The sequence below is a fragment of the Ambystoma mexicanum genome, chromosome 2q (genome assembly GCF_040938575.1).
Source record: "Ambystoma mexicanum isolate Mex_15411 chromosome 2q, UKY_AmexF1_1, whole genome shotgun sequence".
Lineage (NCBI taxonomy): Eukaryota > Metazoa > Chordata > Amphibia > Caudata > Ambystomatidae > Ambystoma > Ambystoma mexicanum.
In genome coordinates, this window is record NC_090924.1 from 884,769,974 (window position 1) to 884,791,229 (window position 21,256).

At 41.0% G+C, this 21,256-nt stretch overlaps 1 protein-coding gene across 4 annotated transcripts in view; it reads right to left on the reverse strand.

The window, feature by feature from the left end:
* MYO3A (myosin IIIA) overlaps window positions 1–21,256 on the reverse strand; it is a 2,295,212-nt gene that overhangs the window by 1,250,691 nt on the left and 1,023,265 nt on the right. For all 4 annotated transcript variants that reach the window (XM_069648154.1, XM_069648153.1, XM_069648152.1 and 1 more), the window contains one exon: window positions 8,163–8,289. In XM_069648154.1, the coding sequence (XP_069504255.1) occupies window positions 8,163–8,289 (127 nt within the window). The remainder of the gene's footprint in view (window positions 1–8,162; window positions 8,290–21,256) is intronic.

The window sequence follows — 21,256 nt, forward strand, 5'->3', positions numbered from 1 at the left end:
TGAGAATTCGAATTCTTAGACCTGTTGTATTAGGAAATGGAGTTTGAATGCAATGGGTGCTAAAACGTATTAGGTGTTTGACAATGAAGTCAACATGAGGAAGAAAAGTATTGAGCACAGAGATGCCAATGGTAAAGAGAACAAGTCTTCCTTATACCGAAAAGAGTAAATGGATAAAAAAGGTTACACTGTCATTTAAGCACTGGCATAAGGCACACAAGAATCATTGTTATATTAAGCCCAACCAAACGCTTATGGAGTTTATTGTAAAGCAAGACATGAGGGCAATGTGACATTTGTTAAATAACTCAACTGCAGACTATGAAACAGTCCAATAGTGTATCTGAGGCTGCCTGGGTCAGGCATTTTTCGCACATTTCTGAAAGTGAAATGGGCTATGAGCAGGACCCTGTAGAAATGGGAGCGGTACAGTGGGAATGCACTTTCCAGCTGTTTAGCGTACCACCTATCGCCTAAATTGTTCTCTGGCATTTGGCCCGGGCGGCATTTCAAATCCACTCTTAAAGGATAACCCTATTCTATGGGCAGCTATTTTGTATATCCTCTTTATCTAGTTGGCTGCTACTTTGGAAATACCCCAATCATGGTCTGAAGGTATAATTGTACCAATTTTTAAGAGGGGTGGCCATTGTCACCCCATGAGCTATCATCCTATTGCACTCATAGATACTTCTTCCAAAATATTAGCAGGCCTGGTACTTCAAGATCTTCAAAAATGTGCAGAGAGAACTAATAGATCGAGTATCAGAATGGCTTCCATAAAAGGATAGAGGCAGTGGTGAGTGGATTCCTTTTAAACGTATGAATGTCACTTATACAGGAGGGGGCGGTCCATATTTCTATACATAGCTTCGATTTCTGCTTTTGATAGAGTGGTGAGGGCAAAACGAAACCCATTCGTATTATCCATCTCAAGTTCTGTCTTCAATCTTGGTGGGCCACTTATAAGTGCAGACATTTGGGTCCTTATCTAAAAATAAGGGATGGTTTGTATAATCTGAAAAAATGTATGGAGCAGGGAAATATGCAATTGCTATCAGAGCTAAACGTAGAATGTGAGCAGTACTTGCTAGAAGCTGATATCTCTAGTGATGCACCTCTGACCAGAATGAAAAAGGATATGAGGTATTTGGATAGAATCTCGGATGAAATGGACCTACACAGATTAGCATTATATGAAAGTATTGCTACCTATTACACTAATGTGAATGAATAAAGACCTTATGTGAATCAATTTCCTTCAGAAATAATTCGGGATGAATTTATCATGTTTCGTTTTAATTGCCTGCATAATTTAGAGTTAATTGGGCTGCGGTTGGGAATTCCCAAACGTGTTCTTACTTATATGAAGTGTCCTGCGGTTATGCAGAAGAAAATTGTGCATTCTTTTATGTCCGTAAATCCCTGAAATTGTGGGCCAGAATAATTGAGGGTCGTCAACTTCCAATTATCGTGGCTGTAGTAAGATTTATGAAGGTAATTTATAAGGAAATTAATATGAATTGAGTAATCGTTTTACTATATGAATTTTCGTTGAATTTCTGTTTTGGACTTTACTGGATTGTTATAGTATTATGAATAGGTGTTTGTTTTAAATCACTCTCTTTTCTTGATATTTAATGTGATATGTTTTTGATCTTTTTTTTTAATGTATAAGAAGTGTGTGATAATTGTATAAGGGTTACCTCAGTAACCAAAACACAATACTACAAAATAAATTTAAACAAGAAGATATTTGCAGAGAACAGGAATACACTACGGCATTCCTGTGTTTCAAAGCTAGAAACAGCACTAATGTCAGTGATTGGTATTGCTTATGACTCAATGTATGTCCTTTTCTAGCGTAAACCAGCCACCTTTTCTGAAAAGGATTGGCAATGCTTGTCTTTGAATTTGTAAGTATGATACAGTTTAAAGGTAGTTGGATATAAAAGACACAGAACAAGCTGCATACATTACTCTTACTCTAAGAAAGTGCTCCGTAAACAGGCTTTTCCATTACCACTATTTTATCCAGCCTGGATGCAAAATTGCATACATTGGATCCATCCTTATCAAATAATCCCAGTGACTCACAATATGGAAATCTACCAATATTACAAGTATATTCCACTATTTAACAAAAACGTAAGAAGCAGTATATATGAGCATTGTGGTTAGTGACATTCACTTGGATATATTATTTCTATATTAATAGTGTATGGGAAGTTGGGACAATTCTTTATTGCCTTTCTGCACCAATCCCTGTTGCTTTATCACCAAGTATCATCCAGAGGTGTAGCCAGGATTGTCTAACAAGATGGGTCTGAATCTAATGTAGTTGGGCCAATCTCAGTGACATTAACATCTGTGAATGAGCACACAGTGCTGCTGAGTGGGCATTTGCAGCTTTTGGGAGAGCCTTGCCCGCTCAGGCCCTACCATGTCTACGTCTCTGATAATGGCCCAACGTCTTCAAGGCACAAAGACTGGGCAATGGACATTGGTATACAGAATAATGACCACTACTCATCCTGTATTACAAACGTGGTGGGAAGAAGCTATTGTCTCCTCCCGAAAAGAGATGTCCTGCCTCCATATGCTGGGACAGTCTGATGCCTACTTATCACCATCCCCTCAAGCGGTATGCCAGATTCTACCATACATCCTCCAATGTCCACCGCCCAACTCCCCACCCTTATCCTTCAAGCGTTCCTACCCAGCAACAACCCTGACACCCAATTCAGAGACGGGTGGCAGTACGCACAGCAAACTGCAGTGGCGAATGTGCTGCATTTGCACTGAAATGCTTGAAGTAGAACCCGGCACTTTCTCTTTGTGGGCTGTGTGATGAAATGGTAGTTTGTTTTCAGGTATGAGCTTGATGTGTGTGTATAACCAATGCATGGTTTGTTGGCACTATTTGATCACATTAAACACACTGCTGGTCACACCATGTTTTTCATATTTTGATGTGATAAGCGGTCAAAGGGCTCATTGCCACTTCCAATGCCCTCGGTATTTAGGTGAACTTACTTCAGTGCTTAGAGCATCTTCAATTTTTGCCTAGCTCCTTATGTAAATTATTTCCTCCCAATTGCAAACCGCTAACCATTGAAAAGCCCAGCCATTTATTTATTTTATTTATTTATGAAATTTATATAACATCCAAACCCAGAGGTACCACAGCGTTCATTACATAGCAGCATATGTTTACAGGTATACTTGGTTATTCAAACTAATTGAATAGTCATGTTTATATAAGATTTTTGAAATACATGATACAATTGCTTTGATACAGACATATTGAAAAGCAATTTTTTTACAAGCTTTTTGAATACATAATATGATTGCTCGTTTCTGATGTTGCTCGGGAGGGAGTCCCAATGAGAGGGTGCGGTGACCCTGAAGCTGCAGCTACTTGCCCTTATGCTTTTGAAGTGGGGGGCGACCAAAGAAACACTGGTTTTAGATCTGAGGACTCTTGCTCCTAGTTCTATGGTCAGTGAATCAATGAAGTAACTGGGTGTTACTTTATAGATTCATTTGTGTGTGAGGGAGAGAGTTATGAATTCGATCTGTGCTTTTACTGGTAGCCAGTGAGTCTCTCTTCTGGTGATAGAGATGTGGTCCATAAGCTTGAGTCTGAGTGCAGCTCTAAGCGCTTTATTCTGGAGCAATTGTAGTTTTGCTAGGTTAGTGACCGAGGTGCCCATAAGCAGCACGTTGCAGTAATCTAATTTTGTGTTACGCTCACCTGGTATCCACGGGGACGCCACCCAGCCCTGGTTGGATGATTTACACTCTCGAACTCTCCCCTGGTCCCCTGGTAAGGCCTCTGGTTAAAGATGGGTCTGCAATATAGGAGAGCTGAATTCAATACCAGATTGTCTTTATGTTTTCCCACCTTCCTTGGCCTCAACTCCTTCCTCCCCCTTGGGCCTTCTTCTCACCTTAATATTGTAAAAGGTGGATTCTCCATCCTGTTCCTCGTGGCAGGGGCGCGTAGATGTGGGGGGGGAGCAGCGACAAAGTTACTTCACTAGTGTAAGCCCCCTGTGGGAATCCAGGCCTGCTGCGACTCCGTAGGTTTGCTGCTTTACAGTCTTTATATGCAGTTCTTATGTTCCTCTTAGTTCGAATAATAATGTCTTGCTTCCATCCTTTTAGGTATGGAAAGGTATTTTGCTGTTGTCATGCAGTTTGAAGATGAGCATGGGCCGGTAGGCAAAAGCGCGGTGTGCGCGATGCTGTCCGGTGAGTAATGCGCGATGCGCGGCGCTGTTTCGCCTTTTATATTGCTAACCTGTGTCTTTTCTCTCCTTGCAGGATGCAATGTTCCTAGCCGAGCGCCGTGATGTTGCAGCGATGATGCTGACCAGGAGATGACTACCCAGGTAAGAATTGTGTGGCTTTCTTTGTTCGGGAGGAAACGTGAGTAAACGCTTTTTAATGCTGTCTTTCTTTCTCCTCTTTCCAGGTTATAGTATTCCAGGATGCATGCGGTGCCGGATGATGGAGTTCGTACCTTCAGGTGAGTGGAACTTCAGTCAGTGATGGATTGAGAACAGGATACTATTCCAGGTAAGTTTTGTAGTGTTCCTTCTGTCTGTGCAGGTCCTTGGTTTCAGGTAAGCTGGCATCAAAGAACTGGACATGGTGAGCGTTACGCTGCCCACAGCAGAATAACGCGAAGTGTGTTCTGCTGTTTGGGTGCAGTTTAAAGTCTCAGGTAAAGTAGTCCATCTAAAATAGTCCCAGGACTGCCACACCCAAAGTACTCCAGGTAATGTAGTCCCAGGCCTGCCACATCCAAAAGACTAGACCGCATAGCTCAGTTCCTGAGCTATGTGTGTGCCTCCATGTTGGCTGAACACCCCAAGTGAAATAGTCCCAAGTAAATAGTCCCATTCTAATGTTGGTCTTCATGATGGTTATGAGCCTGGCGCCAGAGAGTCTTGGATGAGGTTTTAAGGCCTTTGACCTGGCCCTAACTGGAAGGCTGACTTGCCAGTGAGGGCCAGGGGTAGGGGTCATGACATTTTGATAGGATTAGTGCATGTGCTAGGGTTAGACAGTTAACTGGAGTCAAAAATGGTCTGCTCAGTGAGATGAGCCATGAGGTCTAGGCTGTAGTGAATGACAGCACATTTATGTGTTTTATCATGGTCAGATAAGCTTTGAGATGTACACCAACATTCTTTACATTTATCTGAACAGGGATGGTGGTGCCATCGAATACAAATGGAGAAGGATCGGTCAAATGGAGGAGAAGAATCGGTCAAGATTTTTTAGGCAGTTGGCCGACAATGAGGAGCTTGGTTTTCTTATAATTCAAGCACAGGTTGTGTGTGGCCATTCAATTTTGTATGGTGATGTAGATCGAGTTTATAGCATTGATGTCGTGCGAGAAGTTGCTTGAGATGGGAATAAGTATTTGGTTGTCATCTGCGAAGTTGCTGTAGATGACACCCAGGGAGTCAAGGAGATCAAATAGAGGCTTTCTTTAAGTGTTGTTTAGTGTAGGTGAGAGACAGGACCCCTGCAGCCAAGGGGGGCTGGAATGGGGTCAGCAGCTGCTTCTCTTATGAACAATCTGGTGGCCCGGGCATTGAGGAAGGAATGTATCCAGGCAGTGGCTTCTGGGGAAAAGCAGAAGTGCTGGTTTAGATGTTGGCAGAGTGTACCAGGGTTTACTAAATTGAAGGCAGTGGATACGCCTAAGAGAACAAGAATGCCGAGATGGCCAAAGTCCCTGATGAAATCCATTTGGTTTTTGAGGTCCAGGAGTGCAGTCTCTGTACTATGTTTTGGACGGAAGCCTGATTGTCTCTTGCCAAGTAGGTGGTTTACCTCGATAAAATTCTGCACTTGTAGGTAGGCCATTTTATCCAGGATTTTGATTAAAAAGGGGACTGTAATGATTGGCCGGTAGTTGTTTGGTATGGAGGGATCAAGAGAGGGCTTCTTTAGGAAAGGGGTTGTTCCAAGCGATTTGATGTTGGACGCGACTTCATTGGTGAGGAAGGAGGCATTGACAAAACTCGTGATGATGAGAGCCAGAGTGTGAGCACAGAGTTTAACTATATGTGCTGGCCATAATAATGTATCTAATTTTATTTAATGAAACTCATGAAATGAAAACAGAAGTTTCAATGAACATGCACATGCAAACTGAATGTATATATGGTGCTGCAAAAAAGTCCATAAGAGCTATGTCGCACTCTCCAAGGGAAACATCCCCTACATAATAAATAATAAATATATAATTCTTAAACCAATTATTCAATTCCATAAAAAGCATTCATGTCAGATTTTTAACTAAGCGCAATCATTTTAGACCATCAAATTAGAACATATTTTGTAATAATGTATAATGCTTACATCATAATATAACAACGTTTAGTGAACTAAATGGTCTTCATTTCAACTAACCTAAATCATGCATTAAATGCCTATTTGTATTATATCAGATGGACTCATTCTAAAAAGTCAATCACTTGGACAAAACCTGATGGTCCCTTTCATCAGAATATGTGTGTTATCCAAAGAAATACTGCATGAACTTTCTCTCTAAGACAGTGACATCACACTTGTGTTGTTCCAAAGATGAATCATGTTACAATTTTTAAATTAGCTTTGTTGTATTTATTTATTTATCTCGGAGGTTTATAGCTCAGCAATCCTTTGCCAATTCCAAGCGAAAACACTTTGCCAGTGAAGTATAAAAATACATTTTCAACATGATAAAAGGTTCATGTTGGCCCATAGTGGTAAGAAAGGATGCTGATTTAGAAGAGGTGCCCAGTGCTCCTTTTTCATTCACTATGTTGGATGAGGCTTTAGCATACATTTAATAAAGGAGATTCACACAAATGCATGATTGAAATGTTTTGTTTTTAGTAGCTTTGTGATTTTTAGGCAGTTTTGTTGTCTACTTAAACAAAAGAGGGATTTAATTTGAGGGGCAGTCTTCCTGTCCTGTGTGGACCAGAAGCCCTTTGCAATTTCAACTGCATTATGTACGAGGCTGTCACCCAAGTCCCTAATCTACTTCACTGAGAAACTCAGCATCTCTGGAGGCCTATGATCCACCAGAAGTAGGGGCATGCGGAGACCTGAATTCCTGTGCAGATTTGAACTCCACCAGTGCAGAAAGGAAAGACCCAGAAGATAGGTCTCCTCGGTCTATGACCCAAGACTCTGTAACCTTCTCCCCATCCACACCAGACTTGTCCCCTTCACTTCTACAGTTCAGAAAGCAGTTCAACGACCCCTATACAAGCAATGGATCCCCTATTCAAGCAATCTCTCCCCCCTAACACCTACATTAACCTACATCCCGAGAATTGGAGATCTGCTCCCCACACTTTCCTCCCCTGGTTGCTTTTATATCCCTTGCTGTCAAATTGCCCACCCTCTCCCTCACTGCTACCTGATTTCACTGCTTCCATCAATATGTTCTTCCCCCTATGATTGTGAAGCACTCTGTGCTTCCCAGCGCAAGGTCTGTGCTCAATAAATGCCCCAATATTAATAATAATGATAATAATAATGATAATAATAATAATAATAATAATAATAATAATAATAATAATAATAATAATAATAACAACAACAATACAAATGATAATAGTAACTCTATACCACACCTAAATGTTGGCCCTGATTTGATTGCAGTTTTTAAACCACCACTCTTACCTTTGAAAGTGCAGCAATGCCTTTGAAACTAAGTGACATTTCCTTGTAGGAAGTGTATCAATTTCATGCCACATTGATCAGAAAATGTTGTTCGATTATGAAACACTAGGTTAGATGTTGACTTTTTTAACAGTCAAACTTTCATCAGTTTAATAAATCTCTTAAATATTATACAACTGATCCAGAAGGAAGTTGCCAGCAGTAAATCTGATTTACCCTTCCCTCTTTAGGAGTAACACAAGAGTATGTCATGAGTAAAATTCAGCGTTACATCCAGTAATGTCCTTGTCAATCGAATAGTCTCTCTTTCGGGAGTAGGTCAGAATTACTCATGGTAACCTCTCTGTGACACTGCCACTGTGTAGACAGTCAATGATTAAAGCCACCTAGATGAACAAGCACAGAATCCTCCTCAGGCACAGAAACATCAAAGAGTTAAAAAGAAAATAAGCTGAACTCACAGTTCTCAAGCACAGTTGCATTGGAAATAATGCTCTTGTCAATTTGATGTTCAGAAACCACTGAAGAAAATTCGATGTTGCCAACATTTAAAATTGCTGCCAGTATACTGTAGACACTTCCCAGCTCCTGTAAAAATAGATACAATGTAGTCGTGTTTACAAAGATTACATTTTTGGATTACATATTGTCAGAATCAATGAAAGCATGAATTAACATATTTATGCACATGTCTATCCGTGGTCTTCACTCTTCTGCTTGTTGTTCAAATGGTTTCTATAATCAAATACATATTCCTGTTGACGTCTTTATCATTGAGTTTATTAAACTGAAAGAGTTATATTCTGATTTTGAACTGGAAATGGTATTTGGTGTGTAATAATTTAAATAATGCACTAGAGTTAAGCTCACTTAATGTAAAGTTTGCAATACCCCTGATATTGTATGCAGTATCTTCATTCCTACTTTAAACTCACTCTCGAATTGGCGGATTATACAGAAATACATTATTCACTTACTCGAGCCGGCCTCCTTGCACCCATGCATATCAGGCTCCGTTCTAGGCAGGAAGGCATCCTATGCCCTCAACTCAGAGCGCCTTGAAACTGTTCCGATTTACATGTTTCAACAGAACAGTAAACATATAGTGCATTTAACTTCTCCGAAGTAACTGAACCCATCCCCTTGGTTCGGATCCACCAGAGCACCTGTAGCACATGCAAATGGCAGCAATGTGCAGAACCCAGGAGCAGAACATAATATATATAATATAATATGAATCGCCAATTGTGGGTTCAAATCCACGCATTGCCATACAAATGAACTATACAAATGTACATGGAGGCACAATAAAATTGACCTTCCATAATCAATACAAAATAAACCAGAGTTGTGTAGCCTCATTCAATCCTGTTGAAGACAAAGTATAATGCTGAAAATCAAACCCTGTGCTTTTGTTTGGGATGGTCCCTCACAATACAGTTCTGTTTGGCTGCTATAAAACATTGAGATCTAAAGTCAAAACGTTGGGGAATGAAGCCATGTTTGGGCAAAAGCAGTGAACAATGTAGATAGCAATGTGTGAACTGGACAGTTTAGCTTGTGACTGGTTCTTCCTGTCTAATTTGCGGCTTCTTTTTTTTTTTAATTGTCAAGGGTTTGATAGAAGGACAACTCTTTTTTTAAAAAAAAACATTTATTTACAAGTTGACAAATACAGAAAATGCACAATTATGTTACAGATAGAAACAGTGTACAGATCAGATAAAACAAAACAGTATTTAACATTGAAGGAAACTATTAACATAGCATCTCACAGCTGATCCCATACCTCCTTCCTAATCACCCCACTCAGGCAACTACCCGCATTCAGATACATTTTTAATTATTTTATAGTTTAGTACAGTGATAAAAATCTCCCCCAAATGTTTTCAAACACTTTATTTTTCCCCTCCCTCCTATATATATATAGCACTCTCTCCACCTCTGCTAGAGCATGCATTTCCTCAGTCCAAGTCTCAATCTTTAGGTTCAAAGCAAATTTCCAATTGCTCAGTATTATTTTCTTTCCTATCATGGCCCCCCTGGATAGCCATTTTTTCTGACAATGAGTAAGGTCATCCAAAGCCTCATCACTCCCCAACACCACTGTTTTAAAGTCCAGAGTCAGCAATCCCTCAATCACATTTTCACAAACCAGGACTATCTCTCTCCAAAAAACTCTCACCATCCTGCAATCCCACGACATGTGTTCAAGGGTACCCGATTCATGTGTACAAGTCCAACAATCCGAATTCTCCAACATACCTCGCTTCCACATTCTTTCTGGTGTCTAGTGAACCCAATTTAGAATCTTATTCTGTCTAGACCTCTCTGTAAGCCCCAAGGAGCACAGCCTAACATTCTCGCACATTTGTTGCCATAACTCTTCTGAAATATTTGCACCAATTCTCCTACTCCACTCTTTTCTTAATGAGTCATTACCCTTGTTCTTAGACACAACCATATTGTAAACACGGCTGGCTACTCCTCCTTCCACTCCTACTGCCTTCCTTGTAAACAAGTCCAAATTAAGTCTATTTTCCGAGTCAATATCCCCAATTGCACTTCTGAGCTTTCTGTAGTCAGAAACTTTGAAATTCTCAATATCGTAATTGAGTTGTAACTCTCTCGTTGCCATCCATCGCCCATCCAAAAACAGATCAGCTATTCATTGAACACCTCCTAAATACCAATCAGCCCAAAACACCACTCTGCCATTTATTTTAATAGATGGATTCATCCATATCGACGCACCAGGATCCTTCAACGCATCCACTCCAATCAAGTCACACATTTGCTTCCACAAGCTTCTTAAACTCACAATCAGTGGATCTTTACCACAACTTCGTTTTGAATTTGTGGTCAAGATAGCTCCTGGCGTCAAAGGACCATTGTAGCTAGTCTCTGCCAATATCCAATCATCATTTGTATCTTCCAAAAAAGGAACAAAAAAATTAGACATATACGCCAGATGGTAGGCTCTGAAATTAGGTACCTATAATCCACCTTTTACTAGAGGTAGTTGCAACTTCCATAACTTTAACCTCGGTGGTTTCTCATCCCACAAGAAAGCCTGAAGTAATCCATCCATTTCATTCCAATAAATGGAAGATATAGTCAGAGGAATCATACTTAGTGCATAGTTAACCTTCGGGGCAGAAACCATTTTCAAAGCCTTCACCTTGCCCCAAAGTGACAGTCTCAACAGACTCCACCTTTCCAGATCATCCCTTAAGTTACAACAAACTATCTTCATGTTTTCATGCATCATGTCTTTGATTCTGGGTGTTAACCAAACACCTAAATATAGCATTCTGTCTGTACACCATCTGAATCCTAAATATGTTACAAATTTGTTATCACAAAAATGCACTAGCGGCAGTACCTCAGATTTAGTCCAATTTATTTTTATAACCAGAACACAAATGAAAATCTGTCAAAGATGTCCATAAGTGCCAGTATCGAATGTTGCAAGTCCCAGAGGACTAAAAGCATATCATCAGCATATAACCACAATTTTTGCACTAATCCCCAGCATGACAAACCCATTATTCTATATTCTTCCCTGATGGTCGCTGCTAACATTTCCATGGCAATAACAAACAACAAAGGTGACAAAGGGCACCCCTGCCTAGTACCTCTTTTCAGCGATAATCTGTCTGATCGTATTCCGTTAGTATTTAGCTCAGCTGTTGGTTCACTATAAAGTAATCTTATCCATGACACAAACTTTTCCCTAAATCGCAGTCCCTCAAGCACAGAGAAAGCCTTCTCGGCATCGAGGGATAGCACAGCAACATCCTCCTGCTGTTCGCTCGCCCTTGAAATTGTATGCAATAAACCTCTGATGTTACTCGAGGTTTTCCTCCCTTTCACAAAACCCGATTGATTTCTATGTATTAATGATGGTAGGAGATTCTCCAACCTTAATGGCAAAACTTTAGCTAGGATCTTGTTGTCTGTATTAATAAGACATATTGGCCTATAACTTGCTGGCAGGGTATCATCCTTCCCCTTTTTTGGAAAGACAGATATCATTGCATGTCTAGTAGTATCCGGTAATAAACCTTTCGCCAATGATACCGTATACATATTCTTCAACAAGTGCAGGGCAGAATTAGGTAACAACCTATAAAATTCCACTTGTAAACAATCGGGGCCTGGGGATTTCCCTGTGTTCAGTTTAACAATAGCCCTCTTAATTTCATCAACCGTAATGTCTTCTTCTAAAAGTAGAGAATCACTCTCAGTAATCTCTGACAGAGTTGACTCTTTCAAAAAGTGATTCTCTGTACCCGTCACGCCTAATTCATTTTGATACAATTCTACATAGAAATCCCTGAAGATGTTGTTAATCTCTTTCGGATGGCATGAAATCTTATTATTTGTGTCCCAAATAGAAGGTATAGATCTCTCAGCCTCCCTCTTTCGCAATCTATAAGCCAACCATCTGTCACATTTTTCCCCCTTCTCAAAGTATGCACATTTTTGCCAAAAGAAATTGAGTTCAGTACATTCATCTATCAGCTTTTTCAAATCTTTCTTTGACCTCAACATCTCTGACCTTGAGTCCACACTTATTGGATTAGCCATAACCTTTTTAGATAATTCACTGACCTTCGCCTCCAGCTCAGCTTCTTTATTGTGGCATTGCTTTCTCTGTCCACTAGTCACACTAATCAGGTGACCACATATGGTACATTTAAAAGCTTCCCACACAATACCCAGACTCAAATCCCCCAGGTGATTCTCAGACACAAATAACTCTATTTCCTTCACTAATCTCTCAACGATTTCATCATTTTGTTGAATAGAGGTATTCATTTTCCAGAAATATTGCTTGTGCAGCCCAAATCTCAAGTGCAAGCACATAAGTACATGAGCATAGTCCATCAAAAGAATGTTCCCTATTTCGCTTGTTCTATAATTCTCCGTCATTTTCCCAGCTGTTAAAAACATATCAAGTCTTGAATAAACCAATTGTGCACCAGAAAAGAATCTATATTCCCTATTAGATCAGTGCTCTAGTCTCCAACAATCTTTCAAGTTATGTTCAAAAAGTAGATCAGTCATCGCCGAATACTGTCTATCATTATGTCTACCAGTTGTCAATTTACTTCTATCCATATTTTTGTCAAGCACAATATTAAAGTCACCACCTAGTATGATATCCCTAGATCATAAATCTTGTAATATCTGTGCCACTTTTCTGAAGAAGGACCCATCATCCACTGATGGTGAATAAATATTGCAAAAAGATACCACCTGACCCTGAACATCCACTAACAGTGCAATTATCCGTCCTTCTTTATCCAAAACGTCTTTAAGTACTCTAATAGGAGAGTTATTCCTAATTAGGATAGCTACTCCTCTGGACTGTGAATTGAAAGATGAACCATAGACTCTCTCCACCCAACTCCTCTTTAATTTCTCAACATCATTTTTTTCAAGGTGTGTTTCCTGTATAAAACACACATCACCTTTTAACTCGTGTAAACAAATCTATAACCTTCATCCTTTTACTTGGATTATTCAATCCATTTACATTCCATGTTACCATTCGCAAGTCCACAGTCATCCTTTCCACTTTACCCAACTCCAATCGCACAACAGAGACTATCTCAATCAACTCTACCAAGTTTAGCAATACAAATAAACCCACAAATAGAAACCCAAACCCAACCCCACCCCTTCTGAAACAGAAGCAGTTAACCAACCACAGTTTAAAGCAACAGGTTGAATAACACATTCCAAACTTCCCAATGCCCCGGCTACTCTCCTAAATGAACACAAACTAACCATATGTACAATTTTAAATCCAGAAAACCCCATCCCTAACTTACACGCCACACATAATACCCCATTTCATTCTATCTAATATAACAAAATTTACAGAAACTAATAAAATAAAGGCCTACAAATAACTCTTTCTACCTCATTCTTTAGAAATATAAATGTCCCCCACCTTCTCTACCAACCTTATCAATCAAATAAAACTATCCATTTCATACTTTCTTTACAGCTTTATGGTAAAATTTAGACTCTCATACCTGAACTAATCTGACAGGTAGTAAAAAGTAAAATCTAGACCGTCTAATAACATATTCCCCTCAGGAAAACCAAACCGAATTTATATTATTTTATTCTGCGGGCTAACCCACAAAAAACCCAGACAAACCGTCTTTACTCCAAGATAAGTCGTGAAAGGATACATTATACCTGATCTTTCCATAACTTCCAATCCTTTAAGCAATTTATGAGAAAACCCTCTACATTCTGTCCAGCAAATCATAAATACTCTTAAATTTGCAAGATCATTGTAGGACAGAATGAAATTATAGGGCAAAGAACAAATTGCAACCATACCAAGCTACACCAATGGTAAATCAAGGACTCACATCCTATCTCTATCTAAGCCAAAAAACAATTTGCTAGTACGCTAGAACAGTGATGCATGAACTAAATGGAACAATCCCAGCACGTTCCCAGAGATATGTGGCCCTAGTTCTTAAAGCAACCTTTGTACCATGAGGAGTAAAAGTCTAAGAGTCACCATTATAACACAAGTTTCTTGAAAAGTAGGAGTCAATAGTAAAGATTGAAATCCGAATTAGACTTAAACCAACCAGCATTTTGCATTACCCGCCCAAATAACACTAACTGGCTATCTTAATTTAATTGCTCCAAGCGCAGCAATTCAAACCTAATAATACGTTCTGACCAAATGCAGCAGATAACATCTTTGACACATACAGTACAGTATTTTAAGTCATAGCAAGTATAATATATCAGCGGCGTAGTTCAAGCAGACGGAAGAAGGATACAAATTTAAAAACAAACTAGCAGAGAGACAAGCACGGCATTGTCAGCATGTTTTGGTGCCCAACATTTTCCGGACTGACACCAAGCAGACAGCTAGGCACCCCCATCAATGGCATAAGTCAGGTGTAGTCATCTGGGGATCCGGACAATGCCACCAACCCAGCTACCAGCAGTAACCACACCAAGGACCGTTATAATGATACGAGTAGCATTGTAGTCATGCACTTTCACTGGATGTATTCCTGGCAATATAGGGCCAGACAAGAGAATATAAAACCCATGTCCCTTAAATGTAGAATAATTAATGTGTTCAGATAGCACCGTTCGGATCTCTTTCCCCATAATTAGAGGTCTTGTGTTACCGCTTTTGACCCATCAATTGAAATACCAAGTCAAGCAGGCATTATATGAACCTTTATCTGATCTTTTAACCCCATTCATCTTTGTGTATAGCCACTGCCGCGAGGGATAATCCATACCACTCTTGTAATTACCTGCTTATCTTTACAACCACTCTTCACCCAAAAAGGAGATGCTTTCTATGCCATTTTGAAATAATATGTGTAATCCAAATGAAATTGAAATGTGTTTAGCATAAACGTAGCAGTATGCATAATTTTACAGTTATCAGCAACTCTTAATGATTATATCTCCTCACCTCACCTCGGATATGTATGGAGAACTTTAGATTAAGCCATCTAAGTCATTCATCCCCAACTTCACTGATGCCACCATTTACCACACATTAGCAGACCATCACCAGACACCTTGCAGGAAAAAATGGCACAGACCCAATAGCCTGTAAATGTTTGCTGTGTCCCCCTGAAAACCATCTCAGGCATGCCCTAGATCCGTCAGCCACCATCAAATCCCTACTTGAGATGCATGTATTAGTACAACGGATCTTCTTAATCTTGGATGAGATGGTACATGGGGGTAGACACAAACAAAAGCGCTGTAGTTGGAAAACAGGACGATACATGCAATTATTTGAATCTTAAGACTGGTGGAGTGTGTATGATAATTAAGGAATAAAATAAAACAACATCCACATTCAGATCTTAAGCTGAAGCCATGCTCTCAGTCACAGGAGATAAACACCTACAACACAGATGTGCCTCCTGCATGACTTTAAATGAAGACTTCCCCTCTTTCTTTTAATGTTCAAATTGTGATTTTAAGTGTGCGGGGGTAGGGGGAATGTGGGTTTAGTCTCACCATTAACGCTATTAGTATTAGCCACAACAGCAACACGGGGGGGCAGTAAGTACAGAGTTCCAGTACTGAACTATGCGGCACTAGCCAGTCTTGTTTGCTGGCTATCATAGCCCCCATGTTGGGCTTGTCTTTGGGGCAGTTGGTGGGCCCCTCTGCGCGTTTCCCCTTTTTTAGATTCATGCTCCCTGCAGATATAGGATGCAATGCCATGGGGAGGGGACTCAGGTCATTTCACGGCCCACACAGACGCCTGGTTGATATTTGTCTTTGCTTCTTGACAGACTTGAGGGCCTCTGAATATGCCCTATACACTCAACATACTCAGATACTCATGCCTCACTTCGTTAGCGTGCACCGAATTCATATCTGTGGCAGCATTCCGCTCCCCGGCTCACCATGTACAGCTATTCCCGGGCACCGTAGTATCCACGCAGTGGACGAGAGTCTATGCTCGGGAATTGCGCGCACACACGTCACAGCGCCTATGCATGCATATGTGACTAGTGTTTGTGCCTGTTGCAATGCGCAGGCACAGCGAGTAGCGCCCCGCACCACGCACATGCGTGCGAACCGTACTTGTACAGCTCTGCCGGCCACTGCCCACAGCATCCAGCAGTTCCTCGCCGGCAGAGCTGTACAACGCGCGCTTCAGATGGTTAGCTCCATTCTGACCCCCAGCCCTGGTGAGTCAGCCCCCCACTCTAGAGGACTCTGCTCACCTTGGGGCCTTGATTTAGCTACACTAATCCTTCTTCCCCTCTTTTAAACTACACGTCCTGTCTCTGTCTCTCCCTACATGGCAGTATGCATTTTTACTGATGATGCACGGTGGCATTTGGGACTCAAAGACTGACAAAATTCGACACTGCCATTAATTGCCATTTGGACATTAAGGAACCCCACTTTCTTTATCTATGTGGACTATTCCTGGCAGTTTACAAGTTGTTAAGCAGCATTTTTCTAGTGTTCTCTTTCCATGGCGATTCTCTCTAAGGGCACTTTTTATGTTTTCTTATGACACTCTGCAGTGCCCTAGCATCTACCCTTGGATGGTGGACATCCCGGAATTGCCTTCCTAAGCACAGGCCATCCGCCCCTCAACTCTAAAAAACGTACAAGCCAGCTAGGCAATCTTCCCGATTGCTATCCTGTCACGGTCAGTGGATGATGTGGAATTGTGTTCCCTTGAATAAACCATATATCCCTTTTAATTTTTAATGCAGTCTGTGTGTATCATGTTGTGACATCCCTGTTTGTAGTGAGTTACACTGTACTAATAACCCCTTTTGACACTACTTACACCCATCTCACGGTCCCCTCTGCTTTTTGCAGGGGATCACCGCCTTGGCTCCAGAAGAAGGCTTGTCTACGACATTTGCCGAAACGTCTGAGAACATCAGCATAACCTTCTGTTGTTGCTGAGTGTTTCCACCCCTCTCAGGGCTTTGATTTACAGTCTAGATGTCGACTTACTACAAGGTCACCCTACAGCCTGGCTCGAACAGATCCTCCTAAGGTCTAATAAGAAATATCCCCTGAAAATAACAAAATATATATATGATGTCCATTCCCTAAAGCATTAGGTGCAGAACTGTGTACACCTCTAGGACTCTATTTTCTGGGACTATTTCTCCATCTCCAACACTTTTACTTAGAGTGTCCATATGAAATTGCAATTCTGCATGAAGTAATGCATTTGTAATCGCATATCTCTTTTTGTTTTCTTTCCTTCCACTCCATGTGTGAACAATTAACACTGTTGTGATTTCATTGCCACATGTACACTGAGCATGAAGTAATGCAGATACATGCCTGGTTTGATTATTCATGTACTTAGGTAACTCAGCCTTACATGTACAAAATACACAGTCTTGTGGTACTTTACTGATATATGTACCTCTCTGTGCATTATGAGATAACCTGTTTTCCTGTTTTATGAACCCCCTTGGGTTCTGTTGTACAGTCAGACAGAGAACGTTTTTAGTTTGTTGTGTATTTTCAATAATGTATGTGTCCATTATCAGTAAAACAAATTGTAACTCACTCTGAGGGCATGCACTACATTTTTTAACAGAGCCCTGCACATTCTGTCTGTAACTAATATGCTGCCAGTGTGTCGTCGATGTAATTTAATTTGCACTTTGAATTGTTGTGCAACCAAACAGTATCCCTACAGGCAGGTCCCTCTCTTGTTTATAACCTATGCCAGCCCATTGTCCTGCATCTGTTCTGGGCCCTCCCTCCTGTGTCCTCTGGAAACACCATACCACCAGGTCACTCCATATGTAGTTAGTCCCCAAGTCCACAGAAGGGGGCAGAATCTTTGTCTTTCTTATCTTGTCAGAGAACAAAGGCTATCAAAATCATTGCCTGAGAGTGGCAGACAAAGTGCTTCTGAGTTTCGATGATGGTATGAATGTAGGAAAGTCATTTGGAGGATGGGACACAGACTACTCTCGTGATTACCAGGTCAGAGAGGTGCATTCTACCAAAATGAAGCAACACAGACATGCAATCATTCGGCAACAGTAAATGTGCTGTCTTTCACCTGGCTTACTTTCCTCATTGTAACCCGATACTCAGTGCAGAGCTCACATAGATGGGGTTTGGAGACTTACCAACATCCCCTTTTGTGACTGATGACTTATTCTACCTCATTTACAAAAAAAATGAAATGTCTGCTGCCCATTTGCAGAGGTTGTGTGTTCTGTTCCACGAATCACCGCAGTGACTGAAGAAAAAATGCACAGTGCCGCGGATCTCTGCCAACCCTCCACTTCAGCTTGGAGCCATTGAGGTACCGCTGTGACCACAGAAGCCGGGACATGACGCATCCGCTCAAATCCACCACATCACATCGCGCGTAAGCAGGGAAGCATACACATACGATTACAACCCAAGACAGCTGATCTCAGGGCACGCTGCAGGGTCCTCTTTTCAAACTCCGTCCTCGTAGTGTGTTTACCTTTCAAAAATAGATTGTTCAACTGTAATACATCCCAGTGCCATTTTTTATAGTGTTGAAGCAAAAAAAAACATTTAAAAATAACCAGACAAAAAAGAATTAAAATTAAAAACCAAAGAAGTAAAAACAAAAGAAAACGTGGGGAGTGAGACAACAGTGTGTATAACCCAACATGTTCAGCAATTCTTATTTTGTAGAGGCTCCATCAAGCTCACAGCTTCCTTAGGGTCCATGGTGTTTTTTTCACCTCCAAGAAGGATCAAAGTCAATTTTACTTGCATTCCTCAGAACATCCTCTTTGTTCCGTGTAATGAGGATTTGTCTAGCCTTCGGGCCCATCTTTTTGCCAACTCTGTTTACATTATCAATTTCACCTTGACCAATTTGATCACAGCTGAAACATGTTCTCAGACTATCCAAAATCAAACTTAATAGATCTTCACTAGCGTTTTCTTCTATCCCTCCAAGCCTCAGGTTCTTGCTTCTGATCTTTCAATCCAATTCCAAGCTCTTGTCCTTTTCTTTTTGGAAATCCTCTTTCAAGCTGTTGTAAGCCCTGAAAATTTACTGCTATCTCAGAAGAAATTGATGATGATCCATTTTCCAGAGCAGAGACACGGTTGTCCAATTTAGAGTCTTTCAGGGAGATGTCTTCAATAGAGGATTTAACATCAACCACATTCTGTGAGACTTTTTCCAGGTCTTGCGCCATTTTCAAAAGTAAAGTATAAATATCCTCTGTGCTTGGAATTTCACTCATCTCTGAGGCTGGTTTAGATTTCTTTGGGATAGGGTTCTCTGCAGTATCAATCTTTTTTTTGGAGTTCATAATCTATTATAATCAATAAAAAGGAGAGAGCCAGGAGCTACAGGATTAAGCTGCTGCCTCTGCTGCCTGCATTCTGGAATGTTCCGCTTCTTGAATTTAGGCACAGTCACAATAGGCTTTGACAGCATCAGATGTCGTTGTTGGCAGAGTCCGTTGTTTTCATTTGTGTGCAGATTTTGGCGATGCCTCCTGGCAGCGTTGCTACTGTTAAGATCTGCTGGTGTACGGTGCAGGGTGTCACGTGTAGCAGCGATACTTCTCCTTATTCAGAATGATCAGACAATGTATGGGCCACAACCGGCAAAGAGGAAAATGCATGCAGGTGTCAGCAATGGCGGCTGGTGAATTCTTTGATTGGATGGGCATAAATGTTTACCACCCAATATGCGGGTATAGCAAGGTAGCCCCTACCAACTATGGGAGGTCTGGGGGGCTTCTCCCCAATAACATTTTTAAAATATTGGGTTATGGTATTGCATTTTCAGAACACTTTCTGTGAACAATTGAGTAAAAAGCCAGTGTGAAATGGGTTTTGTAGGTGAACATGACAAATGTAATCAGTGCAAGTCATCAACATTGCACAGGAGCATTTCCAGCTCATTTTCTTGAGTGCTTTCAGACAATATATACAAGTATAAAAAACATTTTCATCTTGTCTGTGACTATACATGTCCATATAGGGTGGACTAATATATGCCAGTAATACCATATATGAACATACTCCTCTTGGCTTTCCAAGTACCAAATGCCATGACGCAGTAAGAAAATCTGTTCAGACTGGACCCACCTATGTGGGCAAGTACCATGTAGGAACTCTCCTCATGCTGCCTCCACCCTTGATACCCTCTAAAACATACCATGCCACAGTGAAGATTTGTCTAAAACGATCCCATCAATGAAGGCCAGTACCATGTAGAAAGACCCATTGTGATGCTTCACCACTGATACCCAGTTAAAGAAGCCATACCACAGTAAAGAGATATGCTGAGAGAGAACCCACCACTGTGGGCCAGTACCACACAGGAACCCATATTATGCTACCTTCACTCTTGATGCCCAGTAATAAATGCCATGCCGCAGTAATGAAACATGTGCTGACTGGACCCACCAATGTGGGCCAGTACCATGTAGGAACATTCATCATGATACTTTCACCCTTGATGCCCGGCAACAGTAAGAAACTGGTACCGGCTGTACCCACCATGTGGGCCAGTACCCCTTTGGAACACTAATGATGATGTAACGCTGACATCCAGTAAAATATTCCCTACCTCCGAAAAAGATATATGTCTTAACTGAACAATCCAATGTGGAACAGTACCAGGTAGAAACACATTGATTATGCTTCCTTCTCCCGTGATGCCCAGTAAGAAAATGCCATGCTGCAATAGAGCAATATGTTTCGACTAAATCCACCAATGGTGATGGCAGCATAATTAGAGTTCCTACTTGGTACTGGCCCTCCAGTGCCATATAGGGACTCTCATTATGCTGCCCTCACCCTTGATGCCCAGTAAACATGCCATGCCACAATAAATATGTGTCCAAACTGGTAACAACAACTTGGTGTGTCCAGTTTGGCTACATAGTCACCTCACCAGTAAAAAAGTCATCCTTGCTGCCATCCAACTCTCCTCTTCCCCTCCTCCACCCAACAAGAGTCATGTTGCCCATCTACTCTCAGCTTGGTGAGCAGTGGAATGAATTTGCCACCTAGTCCA